Genomic DNA, 27,541 nt, shown 5'->3' with positions numbered 1-27,541 from the left:
TTGTCATTAGTTTCTTTAATAATCTTTTTCCAGTACAAGACGCTCTTTCTTTCTTTTTCTTACATTTTATTAGGAATGCGGTAATAAAGATGTGTCCACAGTGAGCGATCGGTGAGTCGGGCTCTTTGTGCTGCCGTCAGGGTTTTTTTGGTCCTTGTGGAGCCCGACGATGCTAAAAACTGGAATGATTTGTAATCCTGCTACAAAAACCAATAAGAGGAATGTCGTATCAGCAGATTATCGTCACTGCGGTGCCTCCTGATCAATACTAGTCAATAAAAAATAACTAAATGATATCATCAGGTTTTTAACAATACAGTAAACTCCCAACGCAGGAAGGAAACACGAGTAAACTGGCAGGAAGTACTCAACAGGAAGTACTTGTACACACTTGGCAAAAGATTGAAATGTACTTTAACTGAACCAGGACCCTGCTTAACAAAAATACAAAATGATTTATCGTCTGCATGTTTCTACAGGGATTTTTCCTGAAAGCATCTCAACTTATCATCTTAAATGTTGACTTTGTAATCATGGACACTGGTGCTGTCTGAGGTCAAACCAGCAGAGGAAATTAGAAAAAGCAACAAAAAAGAAAAAGCCAATATTTCGTTTTTTGTGGTTAAAGTATTTATATAGTCTATTTGCCAGCTCATATAGTTTTATGTTAGAAATGTATAGCATGGGTCCCCAGCACATAGAAACTGTCGGATGCTAACTTTCATATGTTGGGCAATTTGAATAATCGGCATAAATAACGGCATAAGTGCGTTATTTATTACCATTATAGCCTGGGACAATAGTTTAAAAATTGCTTTGCCAATTTGGCCAATTTTAGACTGGTTTTTGTGGTTACTTAAAGATGCAGAGCCAATTTCTGACATTTTCATGATCAATATGGCAGTTTTAACCAGAAAATGCCAATACTTGAACTCTCAGTGGACTGATTTGTAGAAATTATGGGTCGATCTTTAAGATTAAGGGGACTCTGAATCATTCAGATTGGACAGATTGGCTATTTATGTGAAAAAGAATGTTCCACAGTAGAGATAATAAGGTTCATATTGTACTCTATATCCAATGTCCGCAACACTACTCATGGTATTCATAATCAGCCCACTGAGAGTACAAATATGGCCACTTTCTGGTTACAACTGCAATTTCTGATCCTGAAAATATCAGAAAATGGATTTGGTATCCTAAATAACATTTAAAACCACTCCAAAATTGTGCTAACTATTGCCAACAGGTTATAATGCATTTTACAACATATGCAAGTTAGCACCCGGCTGTGGGTCCCGTACTATACATTTCTAACATAAAACGTTGAGTACTCAACATTTCCGGATTCACTAAGCTGCCAACTCGACTAATAATTAATACAAAAAAAAGTGTAAAACTTGCAAAAAAAGGTTTTTATATTTTGGCTGAATGTTTCATTTTCAATACATCATTTATTTTAGTAGGGATGCACGCTATGGATGTTTTTCAGCCAATAGTAACTTTAAAAAAACAGAAGTTGATAACTTGATGAAATATTCAAATAAAGTCAAATGAGCACGTTTTTTTAAATACAATAAAATCAAAAAGATGTTGCACACTGCACGCGTGCTTCTTCTATCGGTTTGAATTAAATATATTTGATTTCCTATAGTAATAATGCTTTATTTGGATTATAATTCAAAGTATAGACATCCTTATATTGCATTCGGGATTTTGGGAAACGGTATTTCGATCTCTCCGTCTGTACACACAAACTGAAAGATTGACAATATAGTTGACTTTGATATTGGGTCCAATAAAAATCGTGCTCCCTACTTTTATTTTATTTAATATGATTTGAGTTTAGTTCCCTATTTACTTTCATAACTATCTACTTTAATTTAGTAAATAAAGAAAAATAAAATGTGATAATTTGATGTGTTTTACTACCCTGTTAGTTGAATTGCCTTCATTATTTAAACATTAATAAAAAATAAAAAATACAAATTTAGTTCCCATTTATTTTCCTTTCTAGGTTAACGTAAATTAACATTCCTTTTTTTTTTATCTGCAAATGTTCATTTGTACCAGGTGGCGAATAACATTCGTACATTTACGAGCAAAAAAAATTACGAGAGTTTTTGAAACAAAAAACTACCACTTTAATCTCAGAGAATTTCTCAGGTTTTTTCACTTAACTCTGTTGATTTATTTCTCGTAATAAAGTATTCTTTCATATATATGTACCACTTTAATGAGTTTTTTTTTTTTTAAATGTAACATCACCTCTCTCCATCATCGTTTGTGTGCAAACAGTAGTGAAGTAAAATTCCTCTGGATTTAATCCAGATAAGAAACATTTTAAATGAGGCTATAAAAGTACAAAACATTTCTGTATTCTGTTACACATTATCATGTACAAGTACTCACTGTGAAGTACTGCGTAAGGAAACACCTGAGCGCTGGTGAAATATAATACTAATATTAATAATACTACTACTAATAATGATAGTATTGAGGATGAGTAAACAGCGTCCTGGTTCAGCTGCTGGTCTCTTTCAGTAAAAAACTAAATTAAGTACTCAAGATTGGTCACTGAAGTATTTGTGCTTGTATCAGAATAAGTAGTGGGACTTCAGTTTAAAGATTATCTACAGTCCCGCCCCACCCACACACAAACACACAGTACATGAACACACACGCAGACACTTGCATAAGAGCAAATCAGTCAGAGCACCCTGCCCACAGATATAATGCAAAAGGTATGAAAATGTAAGAAAAGATTCATAAGGAAAAAACTTTATATATAGTATTTATAAAAAAAGAGGAATAATACTTTGTTTCTCCGAGAGGTTAAAGGGTGTGGAGTTTAGCTGCTGTCGCTGCCCCCCCCACTGCCACTGCTGCTGCCACTGCTGCTGCTGCTGCCGCTGCTGCCGCCGATGCTGCCGCCGTTGGCCGTGTCGGCACGATCCCGCTTGTGGATCTGCTCGTGAGCTTTGAGGTGGCCCGACTGGCTGAAAGTCTTCCCACAGTGGGGGCAGGCGTACGGCCGCTCCCCCGTGTGGATCTGCTGGTGAGCCTTCAGGTGTCCAAGGCGGCCAAAGCTCTTCCCGCACTGCGTGCAGCCGAAAGGCCGCTCGCCCGAATGGATCTTTTCGTGGGTTTTTAGTACGCCCGAGTTGCTGAAAGTCTTGCCGCACTGCGAGCAGGTGTAGGGCTTCTCGCCCGTGTGGATCTGCACGTGGTTGCGGTAGCTGGACTCCTTGGTGAAGCTCTTGCCGCAGTGCTGGCAGCAGTACGGCCGCTCTCCTGTGTGGCTCAGCTGGTGTGCCTTCAGCTCCTTCGACTGGCCGAAGCTCTTCCCGCAGGTGACGCAGATGAACGGCCGCTCGCCTGTGTGCAGCCGCTGGTGCGAGCGCAGGTCGTCGGCCTTGGTGAAGCCTTTGGGGCAGTGTGCGCACACGTAGGGCTTCTGCCCCGTGTGGATCAGCTGGTGGCGCTTCAGGTTCCCCGCCTGGCCGAAGCTCTTGCCGCACTGCGAGCAGGTGTAAGGCCGCTCCCCGGTGTGGATGCGCTGGTGAGTTTTCAGGTTGCCCAACGTGCTGAAGTTCTTCCCGCACTGCGTGCAGGAGAAGGGCTTCTCCCCCTGCATGTTGCGATTTTTTCTCGACGTGGCGTTCTGGGTTTTGGTCGACCTTCCCTGCCCCGCCGCCTCCCCCGCTGACTTCCCCACCTCTGACGGCTGCAGCTCGTACAACGCCCCCCCTCCGAACTCGGGTTCGAGCTTCATGCCTTCCAAGAGCAGCGCGTCGGGCCGCAGCTTGTTGAGCTCGGTGCGCAGCTCGGCCATGTGGATGGACTCCAGGCCGTTGTGCGGCAGATGGCCGGACATGTTGTCGGGGTACTCACACTTCAGGCCGCTCAGCTCCGTGGTGTAGTAACACTGCAGGTCCACGTGGTGGTCCGACTTTATGTACTCCAGCGTGTCCGTCACCTGCAGCAGACAGGCAGCAAACCATTAAGTACTTGATAATGACACCAAATCACATCATAAGTTAACAAAGAAAATGTAAATAGAAAATATTGTTTACATTTCGTGATTCGTTTTGTGACCATGTTTCTGGAGATTAAGGCACATTAGATTAAAGACATTTTAAAACCACTCAGAATAAAATTGTCAGTAAATCAACTGTGACATTTTTGCGAGAGGCATTTGGTAAATTATAAAAAAAAAAATATGTGCATTATATTTATAAAATCCCACATTTAATCACTGAGAATTTGTAACACTTTTGAAAGATTTTTTGAAGACATTTTAATGCCAATTAAGTTTACTAATTCAATGCCTATAAGACTTAACCAAGTATTACCCTGTGTTAATAAACACGAAGTGATTCCTTCCGTATTTCCTAGTTGTTTGTAATCTTGCGGACCTGCAGAAAATGTTTCTCTGGACACTTTCACACTGCAATAAAAAGATAAACACAGCCAAGTCCTATTTTGGGCTGCATGGAAAATCTAAGTAAAAGTATGTGATTACAAACAGGAAAACGTATTTTTCAAAGTACTTTATCTATCAAAATGGTTTCTTCTATACTTTGTCAATTCACTTAATGATTAATTTATAAAGACTAGTTATAAAGCGCTCAAATAATAAAAGTTAGGTAAAAGTACAATATCTCCCTGTGAAATGCAGTGAAGTAAAAGTAAAGAGTAGCATGAAAAGAAAACATTTAAGTACCTTAGATTTGGACTTAAGTACAGGACTTAATTAGATATATTAAGTTACATGCCACCACTAAATGTGTATATTGAGAAGTGTGAATAAAATTGATTGAAGTTGAGTAAAACGAGCAGTTATAATCCTGTTAAAGCCAACTGAACAGTAGGGCTGTACCCGAATAATTGGTCGTTGGCCTACTATTTGGTTTTCAATTTCGTTATTCAGATATTCGTTTTTTGTTTTTTTCCCCCTAAATGTATGCTATCAATAAAGGCGAATTACCACATTCTTATACTATACTTTTTAATTGCACTGTTAAAATGCGGGAATATATACAATCCAGAGTTCCCGGTCAACATGTCCGTTAAAGTTGAAATCTCCGGACAAATTGAGAAAAGTGCCGGTCAAAGGTCTTCTTTGTTATTTATTGAGCTTTAAAAAAAATTGATATGATTCAATATTAAACTAATCATAGTAGATTAACTACATTATTCAAAAGTGAACAGTAACTTAATAACAATTATAATAATAAACGGAGCGCTCTCTCCCTCTCCTGACAGCTCGTCAGTATCATGCAGCTCGCGGATCAGTAATGAGTGACCCGACAGTGAAACTAAACATATCTATAACTAGTTACGGTAGTTTGAGAGGTAATTAAAATTGCTACGTGTGATATTCTAACCTGAAGTGTGTGTTTTGTCCGCTGACCGCTGCATGTGATCATGCAGAGCTGCGTGTCGACTCGTCAGCAGCAGCTGATCTCTCTCTCCCGTCAGATTAGACTTCACTCGCGTGTTTGTCCATATCGATCAGATCCAGCTAGTTCTAGCTAATGATATGACTACCTGCTTATTAAAAGACACCTAAACAATAAGTGTCGCTATGCAACTGGGTGAGGCCGCAAAGTATAGCGGAGGATTATGCATTTGTTTACATGCCCACCAGAACCCCGAGGCATTACCAACAGATCAACGCACAATCAACCCACACAGGACATCTCTTTCTCCACATTACGTGTTAGACACATAGACTCTATATATAAAGGGTTAGACATTAGAATTGACTATTCTTGTCTGTCACATACTCTTTTGTCTGTCACATAAATGGTGCAAGTTGCGCAACTGATGTGGTGTTGCGCCAAGCGGAAATTATTTTGAACGGACACTTTGACCGGAGAGATTTAGATTTGCCGGTCTTCAGCATATTTTACCGGTCATAGTCCGGTAATTACCGGCTAACGGGAACTCTGATACAATCTCAGCTTGGGCGCCTGACATCGCTTTCAATAACTAGATCTGATCGATATGGACATAAACGCGAGTGAAGTCTAATCTGACAGGAGAGAGATCAGCTGCTGCTGACGAGTCGACACGCAGCTCTGCATGATCACCTGCAGCGGTGAGCGAACAAAAAACACACTTCAGGTTAGAAAATCACACTTAACTATTTTAATTACCTCTCAAACTACAGTAAACTAGTTATAGATACAGGGGTAGACATTAAGGGTAACATTTCATTCATTCACATTGTAATCGAGATAAGATTTATGATTCGAAAATTATAAAAGGGTTTTAGGACCCGTCACTGCACCACTCTATAGAAGCCAACTCCATCGATCAAGCCAGTGTGGCTGAAACGTTCTCTCCCTCTTCTTCTCCAACTCCCTCACTCTCCTTTAACTCCTCCGGTGACTTTCTTTTATTTGAAGATTGTTTTTTTGCCCGGCGCTTGGCCGGTTACCGCTGGTATTAAAAAAAAATGTGGCGAATGGTTAGGTGGCGTGATAGTCTGTAGTGAAGGAGCGCGCTCCCGCTCACGGGAGCCTGCTCGCACTGCGATCCGCAGCAAACAGCGGTTTGCTTTTCACCCAACAACGACAACCGCTTCTCGAAACCCTATGTTGTAGCGTTGATAAACGAAACAATTTAACAAAATCGCTTGTCAAAATACCAATACCACAGGACAATTTTTTTTTTTTAAAGCAATATTTTTAGTGGCCCCAAGTGGAAAGTACGTTATGCTGACCCGGGGTGTCTAAATAGTGCTTCGGCAGCGGGCCATTTATAATGTTGAGCCCTGAGATATGTTTAGTTTTACTGTCGGGTCACTCATTACTGGACGAGTAATGAAAAAACAATCTAGCGCTACACCCCAGCCAGAGCGTTAAGGTCTGCTGACCAGCTGCTACTGGTAGTGCCTAAAACCAGGCTAAAAACCAGAGGGCACCGAGCCTTCGTGGCGGCTGGCCCTAGGCTCTGGAACACTCTGCCCCTCCATGTGAGGTCGGCCCAGACCCTAGGGGTTTTTAAATCAAAACTAAAAACTCACTTCTTCACCCTGGCCTTCGAATCATAGCAGAGCACGACTCATGACACTTCCCTGTGTTTGATTCTTATATTTGCTGTTGTAATTTATTGTCTTCTGTTTACATCGGTAGTAATGTGTTATTTATTATCTGCATGTGCAGCACTTTGGCTCGACCGAAAATCGTTTTTAAATGTGCTATAGAAATACAATTTGATTTGATTTGATTTACTGATCCACGAGCTGCATGATACTGACGGGCTGTCAGGAGAGGGGGAGAGCGCTCCGTTTATTATAAATTACTGTAAACTTTTGAATAATGTAGTTAATCTACTATAATTAGTTTGTTTAATATTTAAAATCATATACATTTGTTTTAAAGCTCAATAAATAACAAAGAAGACCTTTGACCGGCACTTTTCTCATTTTGTCCGGAAGATTTAAACTTTAACGGAAATGTTGACCGGCAAAAACAAAAACTCTGGGCACAACAACTATGAAAAGTCACCTGAATGCTGTAAGTAGTAGCTTAGCTTAGTTGTTGTCCAGTTGCCATGATGAAGGCTTTAACCCGCCGTAAACAGTAACGTTACACATGATAAAAACGTGCACGCCGAATATTCGCTGCTGATGACTAACACCAACACCACCAAGATTTTTCTAGTCGACCAATAGTCGTCAATTAAGGCGACTAATCGTCTCACGTTTATGATGCCTTATGATTATAAATATATATATTTTTTATTCTTTTTTTCTCTCTCCCAAAATGGTTTCAGTTTCAAAGGCTGATGAAGAGCGTTATTATAACAGCATGGTACGTTGTGCTTCACATCAAATATAAAATAAAAGTAATAATGAACCTATAAATTAAATGTAGAGAGCGCATGAGAGTCACAGCGCACGGACGCAGCGGTATAAACAGCAGAAGCTCCGGTAAGGATTCTTATTGTGTGTGTGAACAAGCAACATTTAGTTCTAGTTTCTATTATTCATATCTGAATATAACAACCCGATAAATACTACAGAGGAAACGGAAAACACTGAAAATATAAGCGTCGGCAAAAATCGCTCATCATGAAATTAAAGCTTTACCGTTTTCTGGGGTCAGAATGATTATATATTATAGGTCTATATTAGGGGTCGACCGATATTCCGCATTTGACCGATTATCAGTATCAGCCTTTTTTTTTAATCAAATTGCTGATAAAACTTTGGCTTCCGTTTCTCTGGCTGCAGTCACCACTCTGTGTACACGAGCAATGTCCCGCCCACAGCGCTATCTGATTATTACTGAAGATTTTCCGGGCGGGAGCCAGCCAGAGAGGCGGGACCTTCTCAGATTACAGGCAGGTGCGAAAGAACACAGACACAGACTGAAGCAAGCAGCAGCGCTGAGCGGCAGAGCCTACATGTGTTAAACCGAAGTCCAATAAACATCCCAATCCCCTATGCTGAAGTTGCAAAAACACCACGATCTTATGATCCAATTCTATCAGTTTCCCAGTTACACAGGGACGCGGGAAGTCAGTTAGAAGCTCATTAGCTAGCCAACATGTATCTAGCAAATGTTTAGCAAAATATTAGAAGTGAGGCTACTAGACTAACTAGGTCTACTGTAATAGCCTCACTTTTAATAGTTTGCAAAACATTAGCTAGCACTAGTGTTTTGCAGTTACTAGCAGCTTATTGGGATTTTATACTAGATAGACAGGCATTGTTTTGATATAATAAATTAAGCATTATTGTTAGTTAAGCATGTCAGCCTGCAGCCCCACTTCTTGTCTCTCTCTAACTCATTGCAGATGGCTGCACTAAAGAAAAGGGCACAAAGAGAGGAAACCAGTTGTAAGATGTTTAAAAGTTCATTAAACATAATATATGCTTAAATGCATTTCAAAGAAGTTGTGTTGGAGTTTGTGTTATTCTACATTTTGACACCAAGATTTTCTGATTTTACTGCAAATGTATATCAGTTCCAAATATCGGTTATCGGTCTCCTTGATTACTAATAATCGGTATCGGCCTTGAAAAAGCCATATCGGTCGATCCTAGGGCTGGGCGATTTTTTCGGTCTTAACGATTAATTTGCATTTTTACTTTCCTACAGTTTGTGAAATGGCTGAACCGAAGCCATTTGAGTTGCTTGAAGAACCCGCTACACAAAACAGATAGCAACACCTATAAAAACTATTTAAAAAAAAAAGGGGCTACTGTATCGACCTATATAAATATATATATTTTTTTCAAAATACCAAAAAGATCCTGCATTTTAGCCATGCCTCATTTCGCTCCATTTGCTCTTTCCAGCGCTGTTTTTGCAGGGGGCAGATTCTGTGAGCTGCAGCTGACCACGCCCCCCTGCAGGAGAGGGGAGCGTGCTCTGAGATCAGCTGCTGGGCTGTCAGAAGAGGGGGAGAAAAAGAGATCTCCGTCCTCCGTGTTTTATTCTTATAGAAGTAAGAAGAGAAGTAATGGGGCAGAAACCCTCCTTTTTACACAGCGGTCCAGACATAGACATCAAACAGCGACACATATTCAGTTGCCAGTTACTTTTGGCATTAGGGCAGGGATATCTTTCAAGGTTTGACATAATGAATTGTGCTACTTTTAAAGCAAGCAACGATGTTTTCAAATCTGTAATCAAAAAGCTCCTCAAAAACACTATAGAAGCAGTTCCTGCCGTTGCTAAGTTAGTTCAAACAGTAATAACGGACTACTTTTCTTAGCGGATGCATGTCAATTTAAATCAATACATAAAACTATTTTTTAAATCAATAAAATCATTTTCTAAATCCATAAAAGCATTTCAATTAATATTGGGAGTCATGTCGTTACTTTGTTGAGAATGTGGCCATGTGTAATAAGCGGGATAATGTGCACATTGCATAATGTGCCTTCATGCCGATCTAGATCACTCCGCAAAAAAAACGGCTCGTTCGCGGGCGAGAGCCGGCTCCCGCCGTTCACTTAAAAGAGCCGGCTCGTTCGCGACTGACACATCACTACTGACAGTGTCGTCTACCTCTCAGTCAGAGCAGGACAAAAATGTAACATAACATAAACATAAAATGTAACATACAATAATTCTTTAAACACAAGTTGAACATCTTTCTATTAGTAGATTGGAAGTAGTTCTGATAAAGTGCCAACAAAACATTCAACAGCATTAATTATCAGTGCATGAGAGCATCAGGTGTTTTTTTAGTTTGAATATCCTCTTTTCTAAAGATTCTTAGCCAGGAAGACAAGCCTGTCTACCACCTCTGGCTTTAGACATGCCCGGTGGCATGTAACAATGCCCCCCCACACACTGAAAACCCTCTCTGAGGGTGCACCTGTTGCTGGGATTGAGAGGTATTTTTTTGCCAGGACACTTAGCCTAGGAAAATTCGGTTGGTGGCGCTTCCACCACTCAAGAGGATTGGTGTCTGGGTCTACCTCAGGGGTCAATAAGAAAGATTTCAGCTCAGTCTCTATCTTTTCTGCCTCTGACTGGTTGGGTGATGACACTGGATTCTTTTTGATGAAGGCCGCAAAAGTCATCTTTTTCCTGGGTGGAGGCTGTGCATCTTCTTGGCGCACCTGCACAGCCGTGCCAGGCTGCTGTGGTGTACTGTTGTTGGCAGGAGCAGGTAGAGACATCATCTCAGCAACAGCTCTTTTTTTGACTGGTTCCACCTTGTCTGGGTCAATGTAGGTGATGTTGTACGTTTAGCTGTTAAGTGACCACGGCCCCTTTAAGACGAGCGGTATGTCTTTCATGTCATTCACAGAAATAAACGACTCACGCACTTGCGTGGTCAACGTGAGAAATAGTTTTGCCACATTCTTCACGCAATTTCCACAACTCTATGCATAGCCATTAGACTTACTTACCGATAGCATTGTGTAATCTGTGTCCAAAGCACTGGAGGTTGGGCCACGCATTGTCCTTCAGAGCTTTAATCATGTTGCTGCCGCTGTCAGTAGTCATGCAAATGAGTCGGTCTTCGGCAAGGTTCCATGAGTTTAGGGCATCTTTTAGCCCCTGCGCTATAATTTCACCTGCGTGGTCCTCTGGAAAGTATGCCGTTTGGAGGCAGACGCTCCGCAGAGTCCAGTCGTTTTTAATAAAGTGCACAGTAAGACTCATATACGGCTGCATCGTCCGACTCTACCATAAATCTGTGGTGGCAGAATAAAAGGACACCTCTTCCAACTCCTTTGCGACCCGTTGTCTTGTGCTATTATATAGCTTAGGCAAGGCAACTTCGGAGAAGAACTTTCGGCTTGGTAACACATACCTGGGGTCCAAAACTTTAATCATGTTAATAAACCCCGGCTTTTCCACCGTATATATTGACACCATATCCTTTGCTATATACATACCGACCGCATCTGTAATGGATTTCCAGCGGGCCAAATTCTTGTCATATGGGATGCAGTTTGAAAATGTCTGTTACGGTAGACTGTATTTCGGCGGCTATGCGTGAGGTACTTGTAGTGCCGCTGTCTTTTTCATTCCACCGCAACATTTCTCCCATTCAGCAGGATGCTTTTGTTTGAGGTGCTGCAGTACATTTGTCGTACTGCTGCCTTTGCTAGCAACAGACTTCAAACATACTTTGCAGTGGGGTGTTGTCTGGTCTAAATCTGACCTCGCGAACGCAAACCAATTCCAAATAACGGATGACACCGTGCCTTTCTTTGGAACAAGTTCTTCCCTGCTCGTTGTCATGTTGTTTGTGTATCACTCTATTTGGTAAATGCGCGCACTGTGCGGGGGGAGGGCTGAGGCTCAGCCCATTCCGAACTACGGGAGCCCAGAGGGAAGCGTTGGCGGATGTTGAAGAGAAAACCGATTTTCAAGTCGACGTGAACTACACACTCGAGTAGGGTATCGTTTCAATTGCCACTTTTCGATTCCAATTCTTAACGGTTCTCAATTCCGATTCTTTGAGGGGCAGGGTAAAAAAATGATACATGCTTCTTCCACCAAAAAAATTACATTTATTCGAGAAACTTTTACACAGGTTAGTTTACAGTAATATTCACATGAATCAGTCTGTTTATATTCACTACTATGTAACTGTAACCTGAGAACCACTGAAGCCACAACAGTGCAACAGTCCAACTTTTAAAGAACAGTTCTTGTTGAGAAAAACAAGCACATCTGCCTTCTCAGGCATACAGGGAAGAAAGGTTTGAACATTTTGAAGTAAAATGCTTCAATCTGGTGCACTTTAAGCAGAATTACTAGAGACTAGATCTAGGGGGTACAACTCTAAACACCCATATGAAAAAGATCGGTTTACATTTTAATAATTTAATAAGTATGTGAACATAACCAATAACCTACCATAGCCAATAACAAATACATGTAACTTATTTAAATTTTATTTATGCATATTTTTTTTATCTCCAGTTTAAAACGATATGTCTGGTTTACTGTCCTATAGTATACATTGGAATGATTTCAAACCTGTTTTATCCCAATAATTATAAAGGAGTGCCTTGGAAATATGTGTTTACATAAATTGTGATCAAAACGTTTGAGACCCACTGAGATAACTTAGACTCAAGTGAACTATCTAAACACTCAAGAGTCCTTTACCTCACTGAGCCTCTCAGTCTGACTGGAGAGGACTCTTCCTCCACATAATTGTAGAAACATCTTCTTCTTCTTCTTCTGTTAAAGCAGCTAGTACCAGATGCTAATAACAACAGCGCCTTCCCTTTCTCCCTCGCTCGCTCCCACGCTCACTCGCACTTTGGCTGTGAGCTGCGGGTGCCAGATAAGCCAACATCCCCCATTTTCATCACTTACAGCGCCCATCGTACAGGGCAAATGAAAAGTGTAACTGGGATGAAAAGGGTGTTACATTTACTTAATTATGAATGTTGTTACATCAAGGCCCGAAAATTAGGATGAGCGCCAACGGTCAAAACATTTTTTTTTTTCTCCCAGAGCTGTCAGCGCAGTGCCTCCACAGATCTGGCGCCCTAGGCGAACATGGTTACGCTGTAGGAAGTGTAGGTACAACGCTACATTTCCCGCCCCACTGCAGTCATACAGTAGGCTACGGAGAGCAGCGAGAAACATTTCCTCAGGCATCGAAAAGCGGAACCGAAATTCACATTTCTAAATGATGCCGTTGGAATCGAAATGTCGGAACCGGTTCCGAACCGGAACCGGTTCTCGGTACCCAACCCTACACTAGAGATAATCGATAAAATCGATTTATCGCCCAGCCCTACGTCTGAGACAGACCCTGATACAGACCCACTGCACTGGTGGAAGCTACATGAAGCTAACTTCCCAAGACTGAGTAATCTGGCCAAGAAATATCTCTCCATTCCTGCCACAAGTGCCCCTTCGGAGAGGGTTTTCAGTACGGGGGTAACAATGTAACATGCCAAAGAGCATGCCTCAAGCCAGAGGCAGTAGACTTCCTCGCGAAAAACCTGTAGACAACAAAAACGAAAAACCTGTAGACAACTTCCTAGAAAGTTAAAGGGATGTTATTTTGTTTGAGGGTATTTTTTTATTATTCATTTCATTATCATTATTTGTTGCATTTCATTGTACACGTTTTTTCAGGGATGGCCAAAAAGAGATTTTTTTTTCAGTTTGATTTAAAAAAAATCTTTGCACATTAATGACAGCCAAGTGCCGTGGTGCTGTTTTTATTTTATTTTTTTTAATTCTTGAACAACTGATTTGTTCACATAGGCCTAGACTACCTGGTAATCTCATTTATTTGTATTGTGTTAATAAAGAAAATATGTATTTAAATTTTGCCTTGGTCTGGTTTGTTTAGAAAAAAACAGAAAAAAAAATCGAGGTTTAAATCGAAAATTGAAATCGAGATTTAATTTTTAGGCCAAATCGCCCAGCCCTAGTAGATCCCTAGTCTATATGTGTTGATACAAAGCTAGGCTACTGCTCACTGCTGCCGTTTTCCAACAGACGTTGGGGATAATTAAGCTCCGTGTTTTGTTATGAAGCCGGCATTCAGGAAGCTCTGATGGTGTGGATATGGAGGAGACTTTTTGCCGTCGTAGTTTGCCTTTACTCGCTCAGAAAGTAGATCCACACTTTGGATTTCCTGCCCGACCAAATTCAGTTAATGACCAGGCTCTGCTCTGAATGAAGTCTGAGGCTTTCTGGCTGACCGATAATTATCGGTCCGATATTAGGAATTATGACGTCATCCCGATAAACCCGATAACAGTATTAATAGCCCCGATAATATACAATATATTTTTTGGGTAAAAAGAAAGAAAGAGATCCTGCGGTGTGGGTGGATTGGGATGAGGGGCGCTTGTTTTTCACTCGGCTCCTCCCGTTTTGCCAGTACTGTGGTGTTAGTGGTTTAGGAAGAGGGGAGTTCTTCACAAATCCAGCGCTCGCTAATACTTCGAACCTGATCAGTCACCTGAAACATCGCCAACGAAGCGTACGAAGACAATAATACAATACAATACAAAGTGTGTGTGTGTGCGCGCGCGTTGGAGCTATGTGCAACTGAAGGCATATGCTCGAACCGGAGCTGCCTGGAAGCTGCACTCATGTTGCACTATCCGTGCTGCTGAGTGTGCTGACTTCTCCTACAATGTCCCGCTGTCTGCTTCCTGCATAAAGTCAAGTGCTCGGTGCAGTTGTGGCGAAATGTCGCTCCTCTGTTTTCATTGAAACAGCTCCTTATATCCGTTAGCGCAGCTAGCTAGCACCAGATGCTAACGTAAGGTCTCTCTCTCTCGCTCGCTCGCACCACACCCTCCCGGTCCTCCAGATGGCCAGTCGGTGCCTGCCGGTGAGCGTGGAAGTGTGGTCTGCCACAAGCGGGCAGCAGGAGCGGGGCTGTCAGCATCAGCTTGTAGATGGTATTTTAAACTCGATGCGCTCTGAAACTACGAGGCGGCCAAGGAAAAAAATGTGTTAAAATAATTTGTGGCGTACATTTTTTTATTATCGGTTATCGGTATCGGTATCGGTCTTGAGAAGCAGGAAGTTATCGGTATCGGTATCAAAAAACCAATATCGTGCATCCCTAGTTGTATATATAATTTTTTTTTTTTTAAACTAATGAAGCTTAGCGCAAGTTCAGACAGGAAGACCTAACACTCCGTATTGCTCGTCATGGCAATACTTGCTCCCTGCATCTAAATGACAGGGAGCGCCACTCCTCAGCTAACCTATCACGCCCCTCCATTTACAAGCCTAATTATCGCACCTGTTAATCCCTCTATATATGCTCTCCCCTTTCTATCAGCTGTCTTCCAGGTGTCAACGCGCAAGCAGCAGCAGGGCTTCGTCCCAGCTCCAGGCATTATTCATCAGCTCCGCAGTCTGGCGGATTAAGCTACAGGCGGCGTTCCCCAGTCGGCTAGCGGTTCCAGCCGGCCGCCCCGCAAACCCGGACGCGGGAGGAAAAGACAAGGAAATCGGGCTCCACGGAAGTTCCTCCAGCTTAATGGAAACGGGCTACTTCACCCAAACAATTGACGCACGCCTTCAGTCTCTCAAGAGGGCATCACTGGCTTCATGGCCGCTCAAATGCGGCGCTTCCGGCTTCACGCGGAACGGGTCCTCATCGCATGCGAAGCTTTACCCATTCTGGCTTCAACCACAACCCCTCCTGCAGGCAGGCAGGGCTCAAGCTACATCCCATTGGAGCTACTTCCTCCTGCGCCTCACTCTAAAACAGGCGTCAGGGTAGCGCTGGCAAGAGGCAGTTGCAGCAAATTCACGAGATGTTTCGTTATATTGTCATGACATTCGGGGCATGCAGAGCGAGATCACTACCCCTTTAAGAGAGGGGTGTGGCGCGTGCAGGTGTGCTGGGCATGGTATGGTAGAGCGAGCGGGATTCATGTTTTCTAGAAGTAAACAAGGCAGCAGAAAAAGGAATTTCTGTGATCTTACGAAACAGAAGAGCTAAATAAATGCAACGACCTCCCAAGAAGAGCTCGCCTCTCTCCAGTCTTTCCGATAAAATGGGTTATTGAACCCGAAGCGTGTCTCCTCGACTACGGTCTGGGAGCCGACAGGAAGTTCAATACGATGCATTGCTACCTTTAGTTCAGGGTAAGGCGAGTTCCAGGCAGTGTTGGGTGTAACGTGTTACAGTATGGAGTTTCAGTAACGTATTACTTGCATTACTAATGCAGTCGGGTAATTACTACCCATTACAATGCTCAGTAACTAACGCAGTTTCAAGCTTCAACACAGCGTTACCTGAAATGAATGGCGCCAACTCATTTCTAATATGCAAAAGACAAACAAATGCGTCTATGATGTATTTTCGATCAGACGAGATCTCTCTCCCCGGTCTGCGTGCGAGGGGGCGGGGCAGTTTACACACACGCAGCTGCTCCATGCAGCGGAGCACTCTGCGGAGGTGGCGGAGAGAACGCGCTCCGAGGTGTGGTTAAACTTTACCCGTCTCGACGTGGAGAATGCTCGTTGCCAAAGTGCAATAAGAGTTTAGCTTTTGTCTAAATATTTATCAAAAGTGCAGCACATTCAGACAAGGAATGCACCGTTTTCGACTGTCTAGCAGCTCTGTAGCCCCATCCACGAGTAACGTTTCACGTTAGGTGTCATGTATGCTAGCAGCAACACACAGAGTTCACTAAATTATACAAACATGGGTTAATGATTAGAGGTAACTGAGTATTTTATTTTGTTGTGCTAGAGTCTTTCCCACGCTGTTTTCCGGGAATAATAGTCAAAGCCGTCAGGTGCAGCATAGGCAAGACGAGAAGATTTGTCATAACTTTAACGAAAACGTCTGCTACCACCCATATTGTACATTCCTCCACATCTGCAGTCCTGCAAGGACGCTCATCCGAGGTCTGTATGCCCCAGGCGCAACCGCAGCTTTGCCAGTACCTCACGCCAGGAACCACGTGGCAAATAATCTTTCGAACCACCCCCCCAATGTTTAGTGGTAGTGTTCACGTAAGCCCGGCGCTGATTCCGGCCGTCGACTTCCGGGTCAGCATCTTATGATGTACAGTAAGCCCGGCATCGATTCCGGCCTTGGTTTAGTGGTAGTACGTAAGCCCAGCACTGATTCCGGCCGTCGGCTCTCGGGTCAAGCATCTTATGATGTACAGTAAGCCCGGCAGCGAACAGTAAGCCCGGCAGCGATTCCGGCCGTTGTTTAGTGGTAGTGTTCTCGTAAGTCCGGCGCTGATTTTGGCCGTCGACCTTTGGTTCAGCATCTTATGATGTACAGTAAGCCCGGCAGTGATTCCGGCCGATTGTTTAATCCACATTTTAATCTCTCATTTCATCCATAGATCACCGCAGTCAGCCCACAAGACGTTCCGGAACCTCTGCCCAGGAGCCAGCGCTCAACCCGTCAGGATTCCTCCCCGCATCTCCTCTCTCTCTCTTAAATAGAAGCCCCCTAGAAAGGCACCTCGAATCAGCCAGGTTTTATGAGGAAGGGCTTAGCTGCGTCCACCCTCAAAACATATGATTTCGCTTGGAGAACGTTTGCGACGTTTTGCTTTTCCGTAGGCATCACACTTAAACCTGTTCTCATCTCCACCGTGTGTGCCTTCATGTGCTACTGCGCCACTGATCGCCAGCTCAAACCCTAATACATCCGGGGCCTCTTAGCAGGAGTTCAGTTTAACGTTCGCTGTTCCGATCCCGGCTTTCCCAGCCTGTTCGCAAACCAGTCAGTCAAACTCATCCTCAAAGGTCTCATTAAAACTTTTCCCCCCGTCTTAGACCGGAGACGCCCTATTACACTCTCCACTTTACGCCTCATGCTCTCCAAACTTAGAAGTGGGTTATTCTCCCCTTATATCGATGCGTTACTCGATGCTCTATTTCTCCTAGCTTTTTATGCCTTTCTCAGACCAGGCGAATTTACCACCGCTTCCCTTACTTTCGATTCCAATCGAGACGTCAGCTTTTCTGACATATCCTTTCACGCTAGCCACTTTAGTTTATATCTTAAACACTCCAAATGCGGCGGCGCCTGCTCCGTCATCGCCGCCCGCATCGACTCCCAGTTCTGCCCTTACAAGGCCATGATCAAATTCCTACAGCTTAGACCTACCTCTAAACCTCTCTCACCATTATTCCTTATCTCAGGGAATTTTCCTTTAACTCAACGACAGTTCAATGTCTATTTAAAACAAGTCCTCATTAAATCCGGGTTATCACCCCTTCTATACACGGGGCACTCCTTTAGAATAGGCGCAGCTACTTCCGCTGCTAATCAAGGCGTCTCATCCTCATCCCTGCAACAACTCCGACGGTGGTCCTCCTCCGCTTTCTCATCCTACATTCGCCCTGACCTCAATGCCGTGCTGGCTATCCAAAGGTCTCTCCAACCTTAACAAATTGTTACGTATGCATATAACTGGTGGTGGTTCTTAGTATGTCAGCACGTATGTCGCCCCGCGGCTCATGTTTATTTCTGCATATCTAACCCTGTATGTCCAGGCTGTCAAACCTTCGGGTCTGTATAAATGTGTCCCTGCTAAGGCAGGTTGCCCCGCACGTTCGGGAAGCCCCGCACGTTCGGGACGCCCCGTACTTCCGGGACGCCCCGTACGTCCGGGACGCCCCGTACGTCCGGGACGCCCCGTACGTCCGGGACGCCCCGTACGTCCGGGATGCCCTGTACGTCCGGGAAGCCCTGTATGTCCAGGAGGGATGCCCGGGAGGCATCAGTCGTTTAAATTCTCACATTTATTAACCTCTCCTTTCCATCCATAGATTTCCACTGCATCCCACAAGGTAAGATTCTTCACATTCAGTACTTCATACTTCATTCTTTTGGGGGTTCATCGGAAACGGTTCTTCCCTTCCCGATTGATATCCTACAAAACCTGGGCCTAATCGCCAAAACACCATTTCATTCACTTGTTATAAACTGTCATCATTATGTTTCATTTATATAATGTGACCGATAATAAATATGTATTCCATAGATCACGTCTCTCCTGATTGAAATGAAGCTTAGCGCAAGTTCAGACAGGAAGACCTAACACTCCGTATTGCTCGTCATGGCAATACTTGCTCCCTGCATCTAAATGACAGGGAGCGCCACTCCTCAGCTAACCTATCACGCACCTCCATTTACAAGCCTAATTATCGCACCTGTTAATCCCTCTATATATGCTCTCCCCTTTCCTATCAGCTGTCTTCCAGGTGTCAACGCGCAACCCTCCTCCACCCCTTCGCCTCCTGCTTTCAACTCAGGGCCAAGCTTAACCTTCTCCCTTCCAACCGGACCTAACCACTTATCACCACCACCAGTGTCTAGACCCGGGGGGGTTCATCGGAAACGGTTCATCCCTTCCCGATTGATATCCTACAAAACCTGAGCCTAATCGCCAAAACACCATTTCATTCACTTGTTATAAACTGTCATCATTATGTTTCATTTATATAATGTGACCGATAATAAATATGTATTCCATACATCACGTCTCTCCTGATTGAAATAAAAAATTGCCTCGATGATGACTTAATTAGTTGCCTAGTGATTCATCGACTATTTGGGGGCAGCCCTAGAAGACATGAACAAAACATACAAGTATCATAAAAGCTTTTTTTACCACAGATCTCGTTTTCTACAATAATCAGAGAAACTCTTGCGATGCTAACTTCTGGGTTGGTCTTCACATCACTGCACCACTGTGTATGGCTCCAGTCCCCCTAACCTGCTGTCTGAAGCAATACTTGATGCTGTATTTCTTGGCTTACAATAAAATGTGTCATATAGAGCAGTGCTTCTCAAACTTTTTTCAGTAATGTACCCCCTTTGAAACATTTTCTCAGCCAAGTACCCCCTGACCGACCCCGACATTTTTTGATAGAAAAAGCCTATATAAATAATTACAATATAGTGATGTTCCATCAGTGTGTGATTTATTAACTCCATGCATGAATTACAACAAACTAAGGATATTTTCATCTTTATGCATGAGAAATTTTTTTAAAAACAGATTTTTAAGTAATATATGTTTAACAAACCAATTAACAAAATGATATATTATGCAAAAACTATAAAATACAATACACAAATATTATAATAAAATCCACTGTGGTGCCTGATGTGCAACTATACTAGGGCTGAACGATTAATCGATTTTAAATCGAAATTTCAAATGATGTGATTATCAAATCGCAAAGCCTGCGATTTTTTTTAACTTTTTTTCAAGTATCGATACACCGTGCAACACTAATGCATATACAATAAAACAGCATTAAATTAGCAGTCTCTAATGTAGTGACCACAATGCATGAGAGGGTTAAACAAACAACAACGTTGTGACTGAAAAAAATGTGCAATTACAGTGGGGCAAAACAGTATTTAGTCAGCCACCAATTGTGCAAGTTCTCCCACTTAAAAAGATGAGGCCTGTAATTTTCATCCTAGGTACACTTCAACTATGAGAGACAGAATGTGGGGAAAGAATCCAGGAAATCACATTGTAGGATTTTTAATGAATTAATTGGTGAATTCCTCGGTAAAATAAGTATTTGGTCACCTACAAACAAACAAGATCTCTGGCTCTCACAGACCTGTGACTTCTTCTTTAAGAGCCTCCTCTGTCCTCCACTCCACTGTATTAATGGCACCTGTTTTAACTCGTTATCAGTATAAAAGACACCTGTCCACAACCTCAAACAGTCACACTCCAAACTCCACTATGGCCAAGACGAAAGAGCTGTCAAAGGACACCAGAAACAAAATTTTAGACCTGCTCCAGGCTGGGAAGACTGAATCTGCAATAGGTAAGCAGCTTGGTGTGAAGAAATCAACTGTGGGAGCAATTATTAGAAAATGGAAGACATACAATCCAATCCAATCCACTTTATTTATATAGCACAGTTTAAAAACAGAGGGTTTGCCAAAGTGCTTCACAATGAACATAACATTATAATAAAATATAATATTACACGAATAGATAAAAAAAGCACACATAAGAATAAATACAAGGCACATAAAGGCTATGGACAGACAGTAAAAGCATACAAATAGGTATGACATAGCTCAGACTGACTGGTTAGCGAGGGAAAATAGGTGGGTTTTTAGGCGGGACTTAAAAGCTTCAAGAGTGGGCGACAATTTAACATGAGGGGGCAGGTTGACCACAAGACCACTGATAATCTCCCTCGATCTGGGGCTCCACGCAAGATCTCACCGCGTGGGGTCAAAATGATCACAAGAACGGTGAGCAAAAATCCCAGAACCACACGGGGGGACCTAGTCAATGACCTGCAGAGAGCTGGGACCAAAGTAACAAAGGCTACCATCAGTAACACACTATGCCGCCAGGGACTCAAATCCTGCAGTGCCAGACGTGTCCCCCTGCTTAAGCCAGTACATGTCCAGGCCCGTCTGAAGTTTGCTAGAGAGCATTTAGATGATCCAGAAGAGGATTGGGAGAATGTCATATGGTCAGATGAAACCAAAATAGAACTTTTTGGTAAAAACTCAACTAGACGTGTTTGGAGGAGAAAGAATGCTGAGTTGCATCCAAAGAACACCATACCTACTGTGAAACATGGGGGTGGAAACATCATGCTTTGGGGCTGTTTTTCTGCAAAGGGACCAGGACGACTGATCCGTGTAAAGGAAAGAATGAATGGGGCCATGTATCGTGAGATTTTGAGTGACAACCTCCTTCCATCAGCAAGGGCATTGAAGATGAAACGTGGCTGGGTCTTTCAGCATGACAATGATCCCAAACACACCGCCCGGGCAACGAAGGAGTGGCTTCGTAAGAAGCATTTCAAGGTCCTGGAGTGGCCTAGCCAGTCTCCAGATCTCAACCCCATAGAAAGTCTTTGGAGGGAGTTGAAAGTCTGTGTTGCCCAGCGACAGCCCCAAAACATCACTGCTCTAGAGGAGATCTGCATGGAGGAATGGGCCAAAATACCAGCAACAGTGTGTGAAAACCTTGTGAAGACTTACAGAAAACGTTTGACCTCGGTCATTGCCAACAAAGGGTATATAACAAAGTATTGAGATGAACTTTTGTTATTGACCAAATACTTATTTTCCACTATAATTTGCAAATAAATTCTTTAAAAATCAGACGGTGATTTTCTGGATTTTTTTCCCTCATTTTTTCTCTCATAGTTGAGGTATACCTAGGATGAAAATGACAGGCCTCTCTCATCTTTTTAAGTGAGATAACTTGCACAATTGGTGGCTGACTAAATACTTTTTTGCCCCAAACAAACTATGTAATAACACTGCAACTTTCCACCGCAGCGGAGCCGGCTCTCAGTACCGAAAGCCGGTTCTTAGCTGGCCCCACTCGGCTGCCTGGCAAGTATCAATACTTCACGCTTACGTCGGAGGAGGGCGAGATTAACCTGAGCAATAACAGTTAATCGCGAGTACGGAAAATACAAGTTGTAACAAGCAGTAGCGCTGAGCAAAGTGACTACGTGACCACACACTTGTAAAAACAGAGAAGAACCAGTTAAGCACTAGAAAAGCACAAGAACGGATGTTGAACCCTTTGTGGTTCTAGGAATATTTTATATACAATTGTGTTTTCTATTTAACTTATTGTACTATTCTTTTTGTAATCATGCATGGTATTTTTTTAATTAACCTTTTTTTTTATCTCACGTACCCTCTGCAGTACCCCAACGTACCCCTAGGGGTCCACATGCCCCCATTTGAGAATCACTGATATAGAGAGTAGCACTTATGAACATTGAACATGCAAGTATCATAATCGTGTGTTTACCACAAATCTAGTTTTCTATAATATTGCAAAATCAGATGGAATAATCCCAATGCTTTTTGTCCAGTGAGCCGTTGTGATGCTTAGTTCAGGCTCGGCCTACAAAAATAAATCATCACGACACCACTAAATTGGATACGGGCAAACAGCATATAATGTGGAAAAAATCTGGCGCCGCCCCTATTTGTATATAGGGAAAACACTGGTGTTGGGTATCGTTTGGATTTTAACGATTCCGGTTCTGCTTTTCGATTCCGGTTATTTTCGGTTCTCGATTCCGGTTCTTTGAGAGGGTAAAAATAAGTCCCATGATAAACTGGGAGAAAAATATATTTATGAAAACATTAAGTCAAATCTGTATTCCTATTTACAAATCACTTCATACTGTTGAATTTCGTTACGGTTATTAAATAAAAATACATAAAAATAATCTCTGCATTGTTTAGTTAGTCCTCAGTGGTGCAGTTTGAGAATGTACAATTGGCCCAGTCTCCTGATGTTACACTGCAACCTGCCTGTGAGACAGAGTCCAACCACACATGTCCAACACATAGGCCTAATAATAATAAATTATATTTATAATAGCCTATAGGCCTAGCGCTTTTCTACAACTCAAAGACGCTTGCACGCTTACACATGTCCTGCAATACACATGCTGCAGCTGCCCAGCTGCTCACTGTTTGTAAAAGAAAATAAATAATATTTTCATTTCAATAATGTACTTTCTATACCCTGCTTCATAAACAATACTGACATCCCTGTGCTCCTCCGAGTCTGGGGGTCCGGGGATGTGAGGACAGCGCGAGGACACAGACAGGGAGGCTGCTTTACTTCATAAAGGAAATGGTGGTCAATATTAACAACACAGGAGCTAAAACGCTTAATAACCTTCATTATGTGTTAGAGAAAGAACATAAGAAAGTTTGACAAAGATGAGGCTGTTAAACGGGCAGCGGATCCGCTGAGAGAGAGAGAGAGAGAGAGAGAGAGAGAGAGAGAGAGAGAGAGAGAGAGAGAGAGAGAGAGAGAGACTGAGCTGCACCGTGCAGCGATCAGATGATACGGAGCATAGAGAGAGAGAGCTGCGGTCCGCGGGGCTCCGCCTCCTGTCCTCACAACTCTTATTAATCCCGGGACCGGACAATTGTTATTTGTTCCTACTCGGAAACGAGTTTTGCTTCCCAACCCGGCCACTGTGCTACACTTCCCGCCCCGCTCCCGTCTAACTGTACAAAAAGCGGCGAGATTCATTTCCTTATGAATCGACAAGCAGAACCGAAACTAACATTTTTAAACGAACAATGGCGGACACGGACAATTTGCGAATGAGTTCTGCCTTTTGTAAACTGAATGTATCAATAATTTGTCAATAAATGAGGGCGAAAAATTTCACTTGTCCACCGGAAAAGTCAATTGAAAGATCTACTTGTCCGATATTGTAAATAACACGTCCTGGAAGGTGGGACGTGTACTTTTTCGCACACTGCATTACATTCCTATTTAGAGCCAATACAAGCATGATGTTTGTTTAATACGTCTCACTACGTTTCCTTACTTTGCTAACAAAATGAAAAAAGAATCATGTTAAGAGATGAATATCCCTTACGTTTTTTAAATATTATATAATATGGTCACATTACTAAAACAAAAATAACTTGACATAAATGTAAGGTCATATTGCACATATTCGCCATGGTAACGGCATAGTGATACTGCTCTCAGTAAACTGCACAGATCTAGACTCACAATTAATCCAATATCAATTTTCTGTGCAATACTGTACGTGTAGTAATTTTTATTTTAACTACTCAGTCTACTTTTCTTTAACAACAAAATAAATGTATATTTATAATATTCCTGTACTTTTTACTTATATTATATTTTGCTTTTCTGTACTTCTTATCATTGTTGTCCTTTTGCTGCTATGACACTGCACATTTGTATCGTTGTGGGACTAATTAAAGATGCCCCTATTATAGTAGGATTATTGGAATTAGAGTAAAAACGTTCTGCCTTTACTGTTACCAGTTACTGTACCTTTAGCTGACTATCATAAAGGCAAAAGTAAACCTACTGTGAGCAGAGGGGTACCTGGGAGATGTAGTCAAACACGGAGCTGGAATCGTAGTGGGACTTGTAGTCCAACTCCGTGGCATCGCTGTGGGTGAAGTGGCCCAGGTGCTGGTCCACGTGATGGCCGTGGTGCTCCGACTTGATGTAGTCGAGGCCGCTGATCTCCATCTTGATCTGCTCGTGGCCCAGCTCGGCGGTGGACAGCGGCTGGATCTCCGACAGGTCCACGGTGCAGATGGGCTCCAGGTCTCCGTCCTCCGGCTCACTCTTCACGCACGGCAACATCACCAGAGGCTCAGCCACCTCCGAGACGTCTAGGGAAGGGGGAGGGGAGCTGCACTCAGGGGGCAGGCCGAGGCTCAAACAATCGGCCTCCAAGTCAGTCATGGTGAGGGGCGGGGCTGATCCTCCTCACCTATCTGCGGTACAACACCTCGGGTAGCGCTTGGGACCAAAACCTTCTCCGCCCTGGTCCTTCCTCCCTCCCCTGTAGAAATGTACCCGTCCCGAGTGGCGGTGGGGGGCGTGTTCCTCAGAGTGTGTCCTCACTGCTGTGGTCACCACCCACACCGGACTGGCACCAGCCTGCAACAACGTGAAAGACACCGTTTAAAGACACTTGTAGATCAATTAAGCAGCCGTAAAGATAGTGCGTTCTCTGCGCGGTTGTTTTCCTTTTTGGTTTGTTTTGATGCGCGGAAAGTGTGCTCAAATGAGAGTGATGCTGTCGTGTATTTTTCAGGGAGCCCATAGTTTAAAGTATATTAACTTGGAATGCAGCAGTGCGCATTACTTATCATTAGACGAGGATAAACCACTCACAGCCGACAGATATCTTTACTTTCCCTAAGTCTACAGTTTGTACCGACCCCTAAAGACAAATAACTTAATGTAAAACATAATTTAGGCATTTTTTCATACTTATTTAATTGCTTTAGAAGCATGAAGTTATTTTCTATTAGACATATTTTCCACAATTAATTGTATTGTCACTACTATGTCTCCATAGACTTTGTGGATCAGATTGCAGGTCTTTGTCTTGAGGATGGGAAGGTTATATAGATAGAGATACATCCTAGTTATACTACAGAAAAGTAAAACCAGCAATTCAAGCTAAAACAAAAGAGCCATGAGAGAGTGATGTATTTACATATCTTTAGTAATGTTATGCTTGCACTGAATGAGTGTGCTGGAATTTATGTCTGTATAACTTGTGTCAGAAGTGTCAGAACATTGCACTACATAGTTTTATATAAAACACTGACAATAAATATTTTTAATGCAAACATATTTGTAACTCTACATACAGTTTACTGAAAAAAATGACTTCACTTTAGGTAGTTCAACTACATTTAACTGTACATAAAAACATGTATTAATTAACTACCTGCACAATCATTTCTTTAACCGTCAGTACTTAATTTACATTTTACTGGTAACTCACTACTTTTACTTACATTTTAAACGCAGGACATGTAGTGCAGTTCTTTTCACAAGGCAGTGATAATGCTTTTTCTGAAGAAGAGTTTCAGAACAGTTCTTACTCTTGGTGGCTGCAGAGGCCACCCCGCACACACACACGGTAAAGTTTGCAGGCTGGTATCAGCCGTTAACGTTAAACTCCGACAAGTCTTCACTTTTCTCTAAAAACAGACCGTTACATTCCTGCCGAGCCCCGGCTGCAGCCCCCGGTGTGCCCGCTCAGTCCTCTCTCTCTTCGGGCTGAATGTGAAGGGGTTACCTGTCTCTGCAAACACTCAGGTAGCCTTTCAACCCGCCACGCAGCCTCTCGCAACAAACACAATCTGGCGGTGATTTACCCCTCAGAGGATGCCTTCACAATAACACCGCTTCCCCTGGTTCATCCGCGGGGAGGTTTAGTTTCGGTGGTTGTTCCAATCGGGGGAGAAAACTCCACATGACAGAGGAGGAACATGTATTTAAACGCGCATTTCTGGCATACAAAGACAGGGCAAGATGCCATGTCTCACAAGCTAGCAGAGCTAACCAGTGGCCATCTTGTTTATCACACAAGCAGTCTGCTAAGCTAACTAGCTGATGTTAGCACGGGGGTGAGAAAGTGAGAGTGGAGCGGAGAGGCAGGCGGACGGAGAGGAGTAGCTAGCCTCCGCCGCTGTCCTGGGCACTATCTCTGTTTAGCATGTGGGGTGGGCTCCGCTGGATGCTGCTGACAGCTCAGAAACAAAAGGGTCAATTTATGAAATCTGTGCTGCGACCCGCGAGGATCTGTCAGAGAGCGGTGCAGGCTGTGAGGAGAAGCCGGAAACTGAGCAGAGCGGCGAGGAGAGAAGCAACACACCGGGGCAGAGCTGTAAAGATCGGAGGGGCTTGTGGTACGTTACCTGCGGGTGGTCCGGTGCATTGCTGTCCGCCTCAGTCACTTGTAGCTAACTCCGCCGGACCCGCCACGTCCACCTCGGCATAACAACCCGCCGCCTCGCCTCCTCTCCTCCCCTCTATCGCTGACTAATTCCGCTCCCTCCTTCCTTTCCTCCCTTCCTTGCCTCTCTCCCCCTTCGATCCTTCTTCCTTCCTGCCCAATGGTCGCTCGTGCGCATACCCGTTCTGGCGGGTACACAGGTAACTACGGCAACGGTAGTGGTGAGAGGTGGGCTATTCTCGCGCGCAGTTGCCCGAGCGGGTGCGCGCACGGTAAACATGTGTATTGTTACAGCATCATCTGTGCTCGTGTATTTATGTTAGCTCCAC

General features: G+C 43.2%; 1 protein-coding gene across 2 annotated transcripts; it reads right to left on the bottom strand.

The window, feature by feature from the left end:
- On the bottom strand, positions 1-27,444 carry LOC117450957 (zinc finger protein 436). Of its 2 annotated transcripts, none has more exons than XM_034089004.2 (3): positions 27,175-27,444; positions 24,830-25,396; positions 1-3,979 (listed from the first exon to the last, which is right to left on the bottom strand). In XM_034089004.2, the coding sequence occupies exons 2-3, from the start codon at positions 25,196-25,198 to the stop codon at positions 2,852-2,854; spliced, it is 1,497 nt and encodes a 498-aa protein (XP_033944895.1). In that variant the 5' UTR covers positions 25,199-25,396; positions 27,175-27,444; the 3' UTR covers positions 1-2,851. The 2 variants fall into 2 exon arrangements, with proteins under 2 accessions (XP_033944895.1, XP_033944896.1); XM_034089005.2 differs by lacking the exon at positions 27,175-27,444 and adding an exon at positions 26,269-26,351.
- Positions 27,445-27,541: the final 97 nt, after the last annotated feature.

This window comes from Pseudochaenichthys georgianus, chromosome 8, assembly GCF_902827115.2.
Source record: "Pseudochaenichthys georgianus chromosome 8, fPseGeo1.2, whole genome shotgun sequence".
In the NCBI taxonomy this organism is placed as follows: domain Eukaryota; kingdom Metazoa; phylum Chordata; class Actinopteri; order Perciformes; family Channichthyidae; genus Pseudochaenichthys; species Pseudochaenichthys georgianus.
This window is presented reverse-complemented; position numbering and strand designations above follow the sequence as displayed.

Bases quoted from the DNA above. Each gene is read 5' to 3' on its own strand.
- LOC117450957 (XM_034089004.2), bottom strand. From the start codon at position 25,198: ATGACTGACTTGGAGGCCGATTGTTTGAGCCTCGGCCTGCCCCCTGAG. The intron at 3,980-24,829 runs GTACCCCTCTGC...TGTCTGCTGCAG, and splicing joins TGTTTGACTACATCTCCCAG to GTGACGGACACGCTGGAGTA.